The sequence below is a fragment of the Triticum urartu genome, chromosome 2 (genome assembly GCF_003073215.2).
Source record: "Triticum urartu cultivar G1812 chromosome 2, Tu2.1, whole genome shotgun sequence".
Classification (NCBI taxonomy): domain Eukaryota; kingdom Viridiplantae; phylum Streptophyta; class Magnoliopsida; order Poales; family Poaceae; genus Triticum; species Triticum urartu.
In genome coordinates, this window is record NC_053023.1 from 748,245,432 (window position 1) to 748,260,577 (window position 15,146).

The 15,146-nt window shown below is 44.6% G+C and overlaps 1 protein-coding gene across 1 annotated transcript; it reads left to right on the forward strand.

The window, feature by feature from the left end:
* The first annotated feature begins 12,383 nt into the window (after window positions 1-12,383).
* On the forward strand, window positions 12,384-14,227 carry LOC125534626. The gene is made up of 7 exons (XM_048697800.1): window positions 12,384-12,652; window positions 12,727-12,856; window positions 12,935-13,202; window positions 13,282-13,378; window positions 13,487-13,611; window positions 13,705-13,776; window positions 13,892-14,227. Exons 1-7 carry the CDS (start codon window positions 12,585-12,587, stop codon window positions 14,035-14,037), a joined length of 906 nt encoding a protein of 301 aa, XP_048553757.1. The 5' UTR covers window positions 12,384-12,584; the 3' UTR covers window positions 14,038-14,227.
* Window positions 14,228-15,146: the final 919 nt, after the last annotated feature.

Consider the following 15,146-nt stretch of genomic DNA (forward strand, 5'->3'; position numbering starts at 1 on the left):
AAGGCCTTTCAGCCAGTGCCGCATGTGGAAACATCAATCGGTATCGCCCTTACACACGACTTTTTTTCAGTTTGCATTTATACATTTGTTAAACAAAATGGTTCTTCAGGAAATCATTCTCGTGAAGGCACTTACTATGATCACCATGCATCACTTCGAGGAACAGACAGAAGCATTGATCATAATATTGGTTCAGACATAGCACTTGGACTCGACACTGAAGACACTGTCCCCGAGCACATTGCTTCAAATGATATCATTAAATCAGATAGAAAACAGAAAAGGCGAGACCAATATATGGCACGGCGAAATAGATTAACACCTGAACAGATGGAGGAAATCAATGCACGTCGCAGAGAAGCTAGGAAAAAAACAGAGGAGGAGAGGACTGCCCGTCAAAGAGAAGCCAGGCAACGAATGACACCAGAGGAGAAGCAAAAGAGTAACACCCTTAGAAGAGCGGCCTACCAAAATATGTCAGTCCATGACAACCAACAGACAAACACCCGCCGAAGAACACGTCTGCAAAACAAATCACCTAAGGAGAAGCAGAACATGCTAGCTCAGCGCAAGAAGAGACTCGCGGCTAGGCGCAACACCCCTTGCGCTGAATCCATCGCAATGCCCCGCCCTGATGCAGGTACCTTAGCTACACCCAACCTGATGTCGAGCACTCATGCGTTGGCATTCAGAGAATCCGAAGCTTCAGCTCCTGCCCCTGCCCCCCGGTTTGCGAGTAAGGCTGGGAACAACTTTGAATCAGACGGTAATCCTTCCATCTTTACTCTACTTGTTCTGTACATGTGCATTGGACCAGTATTTAACGGCTCCACAACGGTGCAGGCGAGTACCTTAGTCGTACCCTGGATGATAATGATGCCCCGAGCGAACTCATAAATCCCTCGCAGCAAACCAATGATCACCAAATAGACGACCAGCAGAATCAAGCCCGGGAGCAGAGGCAGGAGAGCAGAGCACAGCGTAGGGCTCGGGAGCGAGCTCACAAACAAAGTATTACAGCAAAGAACATTCAAGGGAGTGCCTTAAAATGAACAGCGCGCGGGAAAAGCATACCAGAAGGTGAGAAGTCAGCTTTGCTAGATCGTCGTAATGCAAGCTTTCAAAAAAAGCGGAGGCCTCCAGGCCCAGATGCAAGTACCTTAGATGTGAACAGAGCAGCAACAAGCTCAGAAGCACCGCCCACAGGAGTTGCTTCACCGGCTTCCTCCCCTTCATCAAGCATGCCATCGTACACCATCGGAACCAATGGTAACCCTCTCATGTTTACTCCCCTCCTGGTGTGCACTCACAATAAAAACCATTACTTACCGGCTCAACAATGTTACAGCTAACATGGATGCCTTCCTTAGCGACATCATGGATGATGAGTACTACCTATTTGCCGGTGAAGGTACTCCGAGGCGCCTTTTGCTACTCATCCCTCTATATTATTGGTTTATGATGTGCATCCCATCGTGACTTGTTATATCTCCACAATGCTTGCAGCATCCGACACTGATAGCACGGACCTCGATGAGCCCGTAGAATCCTCCAACACAGGATCTATCGACCTAGATCCTTTCGACTATGTCTACTCGAACATCCCAGACAACACACACATCCTGAAGCACGCTGCAAACTGCGAGCATTGCAAGGCCAAGAAGTTCCAGTACGAGACTGACGGCTTCTGCTGTCGGAACGGGGAGATTGAGCTAGCTGAACCCGAGCCTATCCCAGAGCTGATGAGGTTATGGTCTAGCGCGGATGCAGACTCCCGGCATTTCCGGGAGAGCATTCGGTTCTTCAACGGGCACTTCGCCTTCACTACCCTTGGCGTCAGCCTAGACAACAACTACACAAACATGAAGTCCGGGGTGTACACGTTTCGGGCACATGGCACTATGTACCACAGGGTGCACTCGTTCGGTCCAAGATCTCGCCCTGAACATCTACAGTTGTACTTCTACGATGACGATCCCAGCTTAAGCCATCGAAAGGAGGCCACCAAGCAATTGGACCAGCACGTTGTCAGCAAGTTAGTGGACGTCCTCAGGTAAAACCCCTACTCCCAACAGTTTAGGAGTTTGGGTGCCCACAAGGAAAACCTCGAGGAGTACCGGATAGACCTCAACATTGACCAGAAGCTAGACCAACGAAGATATAATAGACCCATGTCATCCGAGGTGGCTGCGATTTGGGTCGAGGGAAGCGATCTAGCAAACAGGTTCAACCGCAGCATTACACTCTATGGGGACAACAACGAGAAGTATAGTATACATGCCACAGATGGCTGTTATGACCCGCTCTCGTATCCCCTCTTTTTTCCAAGGGGGGAGCTTGGTTGGCATCCAAATATCCCTAAGCACAATGTCCCTTGGGAGGTTGCACAACAACCAAGAGGAAACCGTGATAACGATTCAGGTGCGCCTGGTTGGTATGCTTATATGCCAGAAAAAGTTCCCTATCCTTCCATATGGTACCTAACCTTCTTCTTTCATGTCTTTCCACAGAGGGGAACAGCCGGTTGTGTGTCTCTGTCAGGGACTACTACTATTACCGGCTACAGACGCGCCCTGCGATATTCAACCCCATACTACATGGAGCACGCCTGTTTCAGCAGTGGGGTGTCGACATGTTCATCAAGATTGAGGGATGTAGGCTGAAGTGGATCAGGGACCACCAGAGAGAGATACGTGCCGATCTATACCAAGGCCTTGTGGATAGCATCGCGGTTGGGGAGATGTGAGCGAGCGCTGTTGGGAAGAGGATCGTGCTGCCAGGGACGCATCAAGGAAGCAACCGAGACATGAAGCGGAGGCAGATGGATGCCATGGCACTGGTGCAGACATATGGGAAGCCTGACATCTTTTTGACTATGACATGCAATCCTAGCTGGGAGGAGATACTGAATGAGCTGCTTCCTGGCCAGACACCCCAGGACCGACCAGATCTTGTTGCACGCGTGTTCAGGGCCAAGCTGGAGACCATGAAAGAGATTTTGTTCAAAAAGCACATCCTTGGTGTTGTGGTAGCGCATGTGTATGTCGTCGAGTTCCAGAAGAGGGGCCTCCCCCATGCACACTTCCTGCTGATCATGAATTCAAATTATAAACTCGTGGTGCCAGAGCAGTATGACCGCATCATATCTGCAGAGCTCCCGGACAGGCATAAGTATCCAGAGCTCTATGCCATGGTCGTGAAGCATATGATGCACGGCCCATGTGGCAATCTTAATCCCAAAAATGTGTGCATGCAAGACTTGAAGTGCAAGAGCAAGTACCCACGACCGTTCAACCAGAACACCTTACAGGGGAAGGATTCATACCCGGTTTATCGACGGAGGGACGATGGTCGTCAGGCTAAGGTCCGCCGTCAAATGCTGGATAACAGATGGGTCGTGCCTTACAACCCTTATTTGTTGCGGATGTTCAACTGCCACATAAATGTCGAGGTGTGCTCCAGCATCAAGGCCGTCAAGTACCTTTACAAATATGTATACAAGGGTCACGATCGAGCTTCATTCAGCATTGACCAGCCTGACAGCAACGGGGTTGTAGATGAGATTAAAAGGTACGTTGATGCGAGATGGGTTACTCCACCGGAGGCGATGTGGAGGATATTCGGCTTCAACCTTTCTGAGAGTTTCCCGTCGGTCCTACAGTTGCCGCTTCATCTCCCTAATATGAATAGTGCCACGTTCAAAGCAGGAGAGGACCTGACCGATGTCGTCGCCCGTGATACTGCATCTAAGTCAATGCTGACAGAGTATTTCCTCGCTAATCAGCAGCACGTGTGGGCTCGGGATATCCTGTACAAGGACTTTCCGGGAAGTTTCACATGGCAGAGACAGAAATACTGGAAGCGGAGAGAAAAGCAGCACCAAGTAGGTCGAATCGTGTCAGCCCATCCAGCCGAGGGGGAGCGGTACTTTCTGCGAGTGCTGCTTAACCACGTACCAGGCAAGACATCCTTCGAGGACCTGCGGACCGTGGACGGAGTGCTATGTGATAGCTTCCGTGAGGCTGCCGAGAGATTGGGCCTCATTGAGGCCGACAACACACTTGACGAGTGTCTTACAGAGTCAACACAGTTTGCAATGCCAGCCTCACTCAGGAGGCTCTTTGCAACTATCTTGGTATTCTGCGAGCCAGGTGACGTGCGCGGTCTATGGGATAGGCACCTAGACGCGATGTCTGATGACTACCGTCGAACACACGCGTGCTCAAAAGCAGTGGAGCAGATGGTGTTGCTTGACATCAGGGGCATGCTACAGTCCGTGGGCAAAGACATAGCGTTGTTCCCTCTTCCGGACATTGACCAGACCTATGACACTACTGGAGGTGAGGCCAGAGAAGTCACCGAGGAGTCCGCCATCGAGGTTGACGCGAACGACGCTGATTTGGCGTCCTCGCTAAACCCTGAGCAGAGGCTTGCATACGATGAGATACTGGCAGCAGTTGATGCTGGTGATGGTGGTGTATTCTTTGTCGATGGCCCGGGAGGCACCGGGAAGACCTTCCTATACAGGTCACTTCTCGCAAAGGTTCGAGGCAAGGGCAAGATCGCGCTAGCTACAGCGACGTCAGGCGTCGCGGCTTCCATCATGCCTGGAGGAAGGACAGCCCACTCGAGGTTCAAGATCCCACTCAACATTGAAGATGGGGGGTCGTGCAGCTTCACGAAGCAAAGTGGGACGGCCAAGCTCCTGCACATGGCTTCACTCATCCTATGGGACGAGGCCACCATGATGAAGCGGCAAGCGGTTGAGGCACTAGACAATAGCATGCGGGACATCATGGGACGACGGGACCGACCATTCGGGGGAAAGATAGTTGTGTTCGGTGGGGACTTCAGGCAGGTGCTTCCGGTCGTCAGGAAGGGGTCACGGGGTCAGATAATTGCCCTGTTATACTGTTGAGAAACATTGATCCAGCTAATGGGTTGTGTAACGGCACAAGGCTTGTGGTCCGGGGTTTTCAGAGGAACGCCATCGATGCAGAAATCGTGCTAGGACAACATGCTGGTAGGAGGGTGTTCCTTCCTCGGATACCTCTCTGCCCATCCGATGACGATATATTCCCTTTCAAGTTCAAGAGGAAGCAGTTCCCTATTAGGCTCAGCTTTGCCATGACAATCAACAAGGCGCAAGGGCAGACCATCCCAATTGTCGGGGTGTACCTACCGGACCCGGTTTTCTCTCACGGTCAGCTCTACGTCGCATTGTCTAGAGCCACAGCGAAGAGGAACATTAAGATTCTCGCCATCAAGGACAATGGCAAGGGTAAGGGCAAGGGTAAGGAAGAAAGCAAGAATTCAAAGAAGCGAAAAAGATTTGAGACCTTATTAACGACCATGAAGAACATAGTGTACAAGGAAGTCCTTAGCACATGAAGTCACCGGATCAAATTATAGCAAGTCAAGGTAAAGTATGTTCATTTCTGCATTACAACCACATAACTATTGTAGATTTTATTAATGCACACTAACCTGAGTTTGTTGCTGTGTAGTACTCAGGCATAGTCAGTCTTCAGAAACCATGAGTATTCCTTTCGCGACATCTACCCGTCCTGTACCTGTTTAAGCTGGAAATAACAAGAGACAGCGTGAAATTTCAAACGGATGCAGGAGGAAGATGTTTCGATAGTGACTTGCTAAAGAAGAACAAAAATACTAAGGTGTCGTATTTCTTTCTAATGCATATGTTCTTTAATATGATCAAAACCTGTGGCATCTAATCTCATATATAGCAATATAAAAACTGACTTAAACTTCAATTGCATAGAATCTCTTGTTAGAAATACATGGACAAGGAACTATGTATCTGATAATTAATGAAGAACCCAAGCTGAGTGAAGCCATCAGTGATCTCCTCATATCTCTACTATCTCAACTACTAAAGGATGAGTTTTTCTACGATATGAAGTCTAGGAACATAATCCATTGATCTGCTTTTTTCTATACCTCTGTGATAAGATTTAGCACGCAGCTGTCCTTAATTTCTAACACGTTCTTAAACATCAATTTCAGGCCTCAAAATTCAATGAAGAAGGTGATTCCAAAGTACCATGTACAGGATTAGAAACATCAACCTTAAGCTATTTGCCAAAAGATGCAGACCAAGCTTTGCATTCGATTTTTACAAATGGTACATTAGTATGACTGTCACCATTGTAGAGTACTGACTTTTATGTCAGGTTACCTTGCATAAATCTGTATGATTCTGACATTGTGTTTGGCTTTGTTTAAATGCATTGTGGGTCTGTACAATTCGAAATTTGGTCAGGATTGGCAGATCGAATCTCCAGGAAGAGGAAGCTAGCATCCTTGACCACAGTTCTTTGCCTGTTCTACTAAAACCAAGTTTTACTAATTCTGTTCCTAAAAAAACTATAATTTTGGGTACGCTAACAAATTTCATGTGGTTAGCCCTTTAAACGAGTTTATGGGAAACAGAATTGGCAAAAAGTCCGTATCCAATCCAAACAACCCCAAGAAAGGTTTAATCCTCATCTCACTAAATAAACAACCTTATCCTAACCGTATACCGATACTACACATCTAGCTAGCCTTATATATATAGGAGAGATTCAATCTACCTCCAGTTTTTTGCTTCACCGGCGGTGCCAATCCAACAGACCTACCAATGCAGAACGCGGAGGGAGAAAGGGGAGTCGACCGTGACAAGGTAAGATTCGTGAGCACCTTCATCCTGATGCACAGGGAGGGGAGCAGAGCTCGGTGGCGAAGAGAAGCCGTCGACGTCGTGGTGCACCACGGAATCCACTCCTGCTCGTACTCCGCCCATCTGGGCGAGCACGGCTTGCTCAGGGTCTCCTCGGGCTGCACGGCGCGCGCCGGTCGCCGGGCGTTGCCAGCAGAAGATTCCGACCGGCGTGTCGCCGTGGGGGGGGGGCAGGGGGACGCGGGGCAAGGGGCGCTGCGCGGTGGATGCCGCCGCCCAGACTGCGCGCGCGTCCGCGAGAGCCCTGCCTGGCGGATCTCGCCGGACACCAGGGAGTGATGGGAGTGGGTGTGGGATGCTCGCGAGGGCGCAGCCAGGCCTTAAGAATGGTTCGGAGGCGGGGGCATGGGAGGTTGGGCCAGGGATTGGTGCCTCGCACCGTCGCGCGCCGTGCGGATGCGCCCCATGACGCGCCGGCGGCTGCACAGGGGAGCTGGGTAGGTGGTAGCTGAAGGGAAAAGGGCTAAGCAGTGAGGAGAAAGTGAGAGCGGTGAGGAGAGAGTGAGACTGAGAGTCACAGCTGCACTTCCTTGGTTCCTAAATACGAAGTATAATTTTTTATAGAGATTTTAATAAAAGATTACATACAGATGTATAAGACATACTTTAGAGTGTAGAATTACTCATTTCGCTTCGTATGTAGTCGATGTTTGAACCGAGATATTTAAGAACGGAAGGAATAGAACTAAGGTATTTAGACAGTCTGTCACTGCTATCAAATTTCTTAGATGTCTGTCTTTTTAATCTTTTATTTTGCATGGTGCATATGAATTATTATACTATTCCTAAAAATAATATGGCAGAACTATATTTAATTCATATATTTCACTATGCAGAATGTGCCGCTGACAGATATGGATATTGTTAACCATGAAAAAGAACCTATCAACAAGATCGATGTGCAGATAGAAATAATAGCAAATTCGCGTCATAACAAACCAAGAAGAGCAAATACAAATATTACACCACAAGGTATTTACTTTCACAGTGATTATCAGCCTTATCATTTCATTGACCTTTTTTATATGTAACTAATTTAGCTTCATGTTGTCCCATGACAGATTATATTTGCACAGCGGACGATATTTCCATTATTAAATCAATCATGTCCTTACATGAAAAAATGAAATTGGTGCACATCAGTGATGCATTATTAACGAACGTTGAGATGAGATGCCTTACGCATGATGATGTGTTTTTGCATGATGATGTAAGTCAAACCACACAAACTCTCATAATTAAACATCAGTGTCTCAAAATTAAAATGTATTATATCTTTGAAATTATAGGTAATAAATGCATACATATACTGCATAAGTGCCCAGGAGCATCTGCAAAATAGAGCGGATGGAAAGGTACACATAGCAAGCACGTTTGTGTCTTCCCTGTTTAAGAAAGATAAGATAGACCCGGCAACACATCGCCACATTGTAAAACGAGTGAATACTTTTCTGGAGCATGACATGGTCAGTCTTAACTCACTACACTTATAATATATGAAGCACATCTTTTTACCTGAAAGTGGTTACGTGATATATAATATTTATTACTTCAGGTATTCCTTCCAGTTAACATCAGAAAATGCCACTGGTATCTATCAGTAATCAATGCGAAGAAACGAGAGATACAGGTACTGGACTCGCTTGGAGTTGGAATGGGCCGCAGTGACCTCACTATGACGGTAAATGTCTGCTTCTTGTGTTTTCCTCTATACATTACATTCTCTTTGCTCTAATATGTAGTGACAATTTTCCATTTAATAGTTACAAGGACTTGACAAGCATTTAAAAATCGCATGTGATATGCCGGAGTTTAAGAGAGGTGATAGGTGGCAGGACCTCGATATTATGAATTGGACAGTCGTAGACAAGTTCCAAAAGCCAATCCAAACAGATAGGTATGATGAACACATCTCATAATCTGAACTGAATTATAGAGAAATTTATGATAGAATAGTCTTGTGAAAACATTATTGATGCAAAAATATGGTCTTATTTGTTAGCCAAAACATTGAGGTAATAGATATACATTGGACAATAAATGGAGACATGTACAATGAACATTATTACTTGTTTAAATACTTTATTTATATTGAGATGAAAGCCTAAGGAAATATTTTGATATTGTAGCGCGTCATGTGGATTGTTTATGTTAAATTGTATGGAGTATTGGACTGGAGATATTTTGTCTGATAATTTCACTCAGGTATCTCTTTTTTCATAATAGCAGATTTCATCTCAATGGTGCTTTTTAACAAATTATTTTTAATTACTATATGTAGAAGGACATGAAAGAATTTCGACGAAAATTAGCTGTCATATTGTTGGAGACAGAACTTAATAAGTTAAAAGGAAGTCCAATATATTATCGGGCTGACAATGAAGAAAATGTATCTGACAATGAAGAAAATGTATCTGATTCTGATGTTGAGTTTTTGGAGGACCGAAAGCGTAAGCGGCAAGATTCACATGATGGAGCCGAAGACAAAAGCCCCCTTCGGAACCCCATCATGGCCGCGGACCCGCAAGATTTAGTTGATGAACTATGCCACCACATCATGTCAATTAATGATGCTACTTCCTTGGAGTAAGGAGCATGTCTAAGAAGTATAAAGTTTCAATATACACTATTACAATGTTACAATTATTAACTTTTATCTACAGGAAGGAGTGGGTGCGAAGTTCTAAACCACATCTGATAGGATTAAGTCTTAGAAGGATCCAAGGTATACTCCGCAGGGACCAGCCGTTGGACATTGATTGTTTCAACATGGCTATACGTATACTTGCAAATGACGAGGCCTTACTGACAAGAGATCCTCCTGTGCGCTTTATGGATCTACAATTTTGTGTAAGTTACTGCACATCACAAATTATTATTATCATTGTCACCATCATGTTCCTTAACCATTTTTTACCCAGACGGCCGTGATTGAAGCTGCCCTCGCTTCCGCACGAGATTTAGATTCGCGGGTACAGCCAGATATTCAGGCGCTAGCATCATTGCTTCGTAGCTCGACTGAGATAGACCACACCATCTCATCATGCAATTGGGTAAGTTTGGTCTATTTTATATGGTAGTCGTGATTAACATTTATTCTAAATGAGTGTTGCTTGTAGATATTGCTTCCTCATGCATTCCTCGGCCACTTCATCTTGTTCGCAATCAACAAACATGCCCGTCAAGTATCTATTTTGGACCCACTTATTCCGTCCTTATCTTCAGAGAGATATGCATTAAAATTTCAGAGGGTTGCATTCTACCTGAATGATGCACTCAAATTAGCACAACCGGGTTGGAAGTATGATACATTTTTCTGGCCACGTAAATCACCAATTGATGTTCCGACGAGCGTAGAACGGTAAGTTACTCTGAAAATCAATATGCACATTTTATATTTATTGTCATAACCTCCCAAGATAATGATAGTGTATTCATCTACAGGAATGAATCTGGTTATTTTGTTTTCAATTTTATGCTCTCATGGCATGGTAACAAATTTGTTCGTCCAATTTGCACGGTGGGTATTCTATATTACACGTTCATAAAAAGTTTGAAGCGAAATTGCATGCTAACATCATACATTGCACATGCAGGATGGTTATGAGTTGAGAAAGAATTTGTTGATACACTTGCTCGAGTATCATGCGAATGAAGCTGAAGACAACATCCCGTATGATGTACGAGAAATTCTCAAGTGCCTCAAGTAGGAAGTTAATAAGAGATAATAAACTGGACTTGATCTCTACGCATCGGTGGTCAGACTATAGTTTTTTTATCAAAATTTATTTGTTCATCTCCATGGATTTGTTTTCCGTATTTGCCATATGTTGTGGCTATTTATTTATAAGCTTTTGTGATGCAATATGTATTGGAGGGGGAAAAGGTTAAGCTTCGTCTGAATACAGATGCACTCATTATCTTATTTTCAATTTTATGCTCTCTGGGATGGTAACAAATATATGCAAAGGCATGTAATTTTTTTTCCCTCTGTTATAAAACTCTCCGACACAATATTTACTCTTTGAAAAAAAAGTCTTGGGGAATATATGCACTTAGCCTACAAATCGCCCGCAAAATGCAAAGGAAAAACGAAACAGCTTCACGCATGATACTTGTGCCCGACCTGTGCACGACAAGCAAATCCAGTTACTACTGCTGTTCTTAGTCGTGTAGCGGCTGGATTCCATCGTCGTCCAGCTATCGTGTAATTTTTGTCGTGTGTAGCACCTCTCAAGGAAAAAAAGGCTCGGCCTGCGAACCGATTAAAAAAAGCCCGTCCACCGGACGAGAGACCAAGCCCGTCTGCCGCCGCATGGCGATACGCGTCCCGGTCTGCTTCCCCGTCCGCCGCCGCAGGCCGATCTGCTTCCCCTCCGCCACGGCCCCTCTTTCCCCGCCCACCCCCCCTCCCCCGATTTCCTCCATGGCAACTGACGGTCAGCTCGAAACTGGCAACCGCCGGTCAGCGTTGTTATGTGATCGTGGAGATCGTCGATGGTGGAGCTATGGCAGTTATCTCCCCACCCCGCATGATAAAAAGGTGCAAACCTCCCTTGTCTTGAGTTCTCCCTCATTCTCTCTTCCTTTTTACTCATCGGGCCACCGCTGCCGTCTTCACCTCGCGCCGGCATCAGCGGCGGCAGTGGAGCGGACGACGGCTTCGTGTCTGCCCTCGGTGCGTGGTGAAGGGGCGGTGGCGGTCGACGTGATTCGGCTGGGTGCGCGCGACACCGCGTGTGGCGCTGCTCCGACTCGGCGGCGCGTGGACCAGGACCAGACTCGCCGCATTCCGGTCACGACGCGCATCCAGCTCTGCTGCAACTGCCGCTTTTTATCATCCACGGTCACCTGCGACATTCCACATACAGGCCAGGTCTGAACAGAGAAGTTACCTGCCACACAACATGGTAACATACATTCCCGCCAATCAGTTTCTTTGGATGTAATGGAAACAAATAATGCATGAGAGAGATATGGAGCTCAGCTCCTTCCTTTAGCAATCTATGCTTCTCCCAGTAAATCCTTGCATCTTAGAGGCTTGAACCAACGTTGCTTCATTTCTTGATAGCAGTTTTCTTTTAAATATTATACTACCTGAATGCCCGTGGCTCAGTCGTTATATTCATACTATGCATACATAAATTCAGCCATTAAAAAAATTAATCTGAGAGCCAGCATGTGCATACCTTAACAATTATTCATTGATTCTTCCTGCTAAGCTTTATTAGCAGCAAGTGAAATGGTGGGAGAGCACTCGTCGCCATGGCCGAATCTAGCGACAAAAGAACAATTTTCACTTCTCAAAGAGCAATTTTCACTTCTCAAAGATGTTCTTTTACTTTGGCAGCTGCAGGCCACATATATATTAGTAGTCCTGTTGTACAACTTTGATGAATTTTCCTTTTCCAAGTTATTGTTGGTCCAGTTATTGGCCTCTCTAAAAACATTTGTTTTCACATGTCCTTTGCTCCCAGGAAATCTGGTTCAAGCTCTACTGTTGTTTTATAGAAGAAAGTTGGAGGCGGCATTCGAAAATCCAGCAGGTTCTTCTTCTGGGTATGAAAAAAAATGACTATAGATTTCGTGGTCTGCCATTGCTTTTCTATTTCTTTGTGTTCTTGTTGTATCAGATGGCATGATTGGCATCTATTTCAAAAAGTCCATATACTTCAGCAATTGACAGATTTTGCTATCATACAAGTCAATAACAATAGGCATCGATTGCAAACTTTAGAGGTACTATGCATGTGTGTTAGAATTTTATTGATTTGTATCTATCCTTATTGCCACTCTGTTGCTTCCAAATTTAAATGTGACATATTTTGTTAAACTGTATTAGATGGCGCCAATTAACCTTAGACGTCAGCGGACATTTGCAAACTTCACAAAAAAACCAGTTGAGCCTAGGTAAGTTTAACATGCTTTCTCATATTTGAAAGAAAAGGAAAACCCTGTTAGCTAATTTAAGCTATTTGTTATAGATTCATAGACTTCGACGACATCGAATATTCTGATACATTCAGGACTTGTAGCATCTGCGTGAGGGTAGATGTCAAATTCCCGGTTAATCCGAGTGGTGATAAGCTTCACTTCATTCTTATGGACAAAACTGTAAGTCTCAAGCATGTTAGATTGCTAAAATAGACATTTGTTTTATCATCATCTTACATTTCCTAAAACAATTCTAAGGGTGCCAAAATCGAGGCTATAGTTGCCGGAAAAGATTTAGTGAATAGATTCAATATTACATTGCACATGGGTCGTAAGTACATCATTCATGGTGTTACTATGCGGCCTAACTTTGAAGAACTGGAGTGTAGATACATTCAACACACATATGAGTGTTCCTTCAGCGCAAGGACATTTGTTGAGTCTCTCTCACTTCAATTTCCAACATATCCCAAGCATTTGATGCCGTTCCAAGAAGTTCAGAGGTGTCCAAGAAACACTTTCGTAGGTATGCATTCAAGCATATAATACTTACTAACATAGAGATAATCTTGGTATATAATTTTGACTAATGATAATTGACACAGACATAATTGGCATAGTCGTTCATTATGATGGACATGAACGCATTGGGGGATACCCAGGTGCTGAAATATATAGAGAGGTCACCTTCATGGATATGTGGTATGTATACTTGGTACATAATAGTTCCAACTCTTTTATACCGAATAATCGAAATTAGTTCAAAAAGTCCTTGACATGGTTACCATTTTAAAAAATTCCACATTGTAGGGGCAAACTTATAGTTGTTGGGATTTGGGGTGGCAACTTGATTCAGAACTCATATAGGTGGTCAACAACTGAAGGCAATAAATCTATTGTCCTTGCCACTATGCTTCGTAAGGATTGCAAATACGGTAATTGAAGCATCTATACCAATACATGTATTGCATATTCTAAGGAAGTGTATTGTTATGTCAACCTAAATATATTTTTTATCTTGGCAATAGGAAATCTGGAAACTTCAAATTACACCACCCTTGCATTCAACCCGGATCATACTGCAGCACGCGCACTTGATGGTGAGTAGTTATGACTTTTATTAACTAAAAATCAATTACTTACGATTGTTATTAACATATGTAGACAAATTTTAAATATTATTAAATGCAACATTTATAATATATATTTTTGCAGATATTCGCCAAAAAATAATAGGTGGGTTGATTGATATGAAGTTTGTTCAGCAATTTATTGAGTGGAGGTGGGCTTTCCTAGCAAGCAAGTTGTCTACAAAGGATCCCCGACACAGGATGTATACAAAGAAAGCTCGGCGCATGTAGTAGAGATAGTAGACATTGGTTATGCCTATTACGCATGATTGTGTGTTTCAATTTGTAAGTGTAGTTATCACGTACTTGGTTTGTATGTACTATGTAGGTGACTGTTTCGTCATATTTGTTTGTGTCTATGGTGTTTTAAGGGATGTGCTAATTTCACGGATGATTTAGTTATTATCTACATTTAAATGCAAGTTTGTCCATGTTCATAGATTTTGAATTACCTATGACATTGCTTTTTTGTCAAAATATATTCTATAAAAAGCACTCATTTAAAATATCCAAGTCCATGCTATCACTTTGTCGAGTAATCTTTTCACATCATATACTTCATATTTTGTGTGTCCGTGGCAACGCACGGGCATTCAACTAGTTGTTATAACCGTTGAAGTAGTATAGATGCGCAGTCTTCAGCCGCCCGATCTGGAATTGACGAAATTTACGGAGTGTTGCCACCGCTAAGTGAAAATAACCCTTCCTTCCTTCTCTCTCTTCCGTTCTTTCTTTCCGACCGAACCGGACACAGCACAGCACACATAAAAAAGACATCACTTTCAAAAACTCATCCGCATTGCTCCGGCGTGGCAGCACACAATCTATGAGGGCGCACCAGGCGGCCGCTGCCGCTCAATCCGCTCGGTGTCTGCCCATGGCCGGCCGCCGCTCCCTTGCGTTGTTCTCTTGACAGTGCGCCTGGTCGCTGACCATGGCCGGCCTAGCTTTTTCTCGATCTCCTTCAGTACTGGACAATACCTCCTACGCTCAGGTGGAATGGGTTCGCGACGAATAGGGAAATAAATTTTATGTTTAGAGTTGATGCAATCCATGGCCTAAATTGTTCAGTATGGTAGGATTTGGTGGTAGTTGTGCGTCTGTATTTGTTCATCCATGCCTGTGCCGAAGGTTGAAGATGACCCAAACTGGGCTAGATGAGAGGCTGCGGCCGCACAAACGTATGTTGATTTATGCACGTCGGCTCCCAGCCCAGTAGTGTATTTTATAGAAGAAGCCCAACTGTTCTACTATGTGTGACATCTTCTGCCCCGTTGGTTGTCCATGCTAGCCCGCTAGCCCATGTAAAAGGCATGCCTGTAAGCTTATTTGGTCCTGTT

Excerpts from the sequence above, each read along its gene's own strand:
- LOC125534626 (XM_048697800.1), top strand. The coding sequence starts at position 12,585 with ATGGCGCCAATTAACCTTAGACGTCAGCGGACATTTGCAAACTTCACA. Across the intron at positions 13,379-13,486 it reads GTCACCTTCATGGATATGTG|GGGCAAACTTATAGTTGTTG; the intron begins GTATGTATACTT and ends TCCACATTGTAG. Across the intron at positions 13,777-13,891 it reads TGCAGCACGCGCACTTGATG|ATATTCGCCAAAAAATAATA; the intron begins GTGAGTAGTTAT and ends ATATTTTTGCAG.